At 55.1% G+C, this 1,258-nt stretch overlaps 1 protein-coding gene across 1 annotated transcript; it reads left to right on the top strand.

Annotated features, from left to right (window-relative positions):
• The first annotated feature begins 6 nt into the window (after window positions 1-6).
• On the top strand, window positions 7-1,208 carry LOC118158111 (aldehyde dehydrogenase family 3 member A2-like). The gene is made up of 3 exons (XM_035312681.1): window positions 7-38; window positions 229-460; window positions 566-1,208. Exons 2-3 carry the CDS (start codon window positions 289-291, stop codon window positions 688-690), a joined length of 297 nt encoding a protein of 98 aa, XP_035168572.1. The 5' UTR covers window positions 7-38; window positions 229-288; the 3' UTR covers window positions 691-1,208.
• Window positions 1,209-1,258: the final 50 nt, after the last annotated feature.

The raw sequence follows: 1,258 nt of genomic DNA, 5'->3' as shown, positions 1-1,258 counted from the left end.
AGGAGATCCTGGCGGCCCTGCAGTCGGATCTGCACAAGGTCTGCGGGATGGGGCGGTTGCCAGCTGGGGGAAAAGAAGCAACCCATGGGGCTGCCTTTGCCCTGCCAGGTTTCTCCTGATGTCCCACATGGACCTGGATGAGCTCAGTGGCCTCTCATGGCTGCTGGGGTGGGCAGGGGAGGTGGGTGCCTGTTGTCCACACCCTCAGTGAGCTGTCTTTCATTGCAGTGTGGGCACAATGCCTACAGCCATGAGATCCTGGGCGTGTTGTGGGAGCTTGCTCTGGTCATGGAGAAGCTGCCATCCTGGGCGGCCCCTCAGCCGGTGAAGAAGAACCTGCTGACGATGCGGGACGAGGCGTACATCTACCCTGAGCCGCTGGGGGTGGTGCTGGTGATCGGTGCCTGGAACTACCCCTTCGCCCTGATCGTGCAGCCGCTGATCGGGGCCATTGCAGCAGGTGGGGATGTGTGTGTGGCTCAGGTCCCCTGCGGGGTCTGTGTGGGGGCTGTGGGAGGTGAGATGAGCGTGAGTGCTGAGCAGCCACACTGGGTTTGTGTCCTAGGCAATGCAGTGGTGGTGAAGCCATCAGAGGTCAGTAAACACACGTCCCAGCTGATCGCTGATATCTTCCCCCAGTACCTGGACCAGGTGAGTGTGGCTCTCTACCTGATGTTGGGACTGTCTTGATGAAACACCTGTCTTGCTTTCAAAGGGCCCAGTGTGTTAGAGGTGAATCAGTTCCCTGCTATCTCCAAAAGGGAATAAAATTAGAGATATGGGAAGGGTTGAATTAGTCTTAAGAGTACAGAAATGCGCTGATATATTCTTCCTGCTTTCATGTAGCCTATTGGGCCTATGTAGTCTCCCTGTCTTTTTGATGTTCATCACAGTTTAAAGGCCTGCTCAGGTGTTTCTCACTGCAATAGCTGCTGTATGGGGTGCTGGCCTGTAGGTACGCACAATTTTGTGCTGAATTCTGGCTGTGCCTGGCTCTTCCTGAGAACCAGGGGCTGTTTGCTTAGTGGCTGTCAACCTCCACTTTTCACATCCAGCTGTGCTTAGAGCACGGAGCTTTGTTTCTTCCCTGCTTGTCTGACATCCATTGCCCTGTTCCAGTGAGGCTGTTCCACTGACAGCACAGCTCTGCTGTACAATTTGCTCTCAGGAGTTAACAGGTTCTCTAGGTGGGGAGGGAGAGTTGAGGAAGAGGAGAGCCTGGTGCTGTAGGATTCAAAGTGTGCAAGCAGCTCCACAG

Source organism: Oxyura jamaicensis (genome assembly GCF_011077185.1).
Source record: "Oxyura jamaicensis isolate SHBP4307 breed ruddy duck chromosome 19 unlocalized genomic scaffold, BPBGC_Ojam_1.0 oxy19_random_OJ89449, whole genome shotgun sequence".
NCBI classification, from domain to species: domain Eukaryota; kingdom Metazoa; phylum Chordata; class Aves; order Anseriformes; family Anatidae; genus Oxyura; species Oxyura jamaicensis.
Note: the sequence above shows the minus strand (reverse complement) of the source record. Positions and strands in the feature narration are given on the sequence as shown.

Excerpts from the sequence above, each read along its gene's own strand:
- LOC118158111 (XM_035312681.1), top strand. The coding sequence starts at position 289 with ATGGAGAAGCTGCCATCCTGGGCGGCCCCTCAGCCGGTGAAGAAGAAC. Across the intron at positions 461-565 it reads GATCGGGGCCATTGCAGCAG|GCAATGCAGTGGTGGTGAAG; the intron begins GTGGGGATGTGT and ends TTTGTGTCCTAG.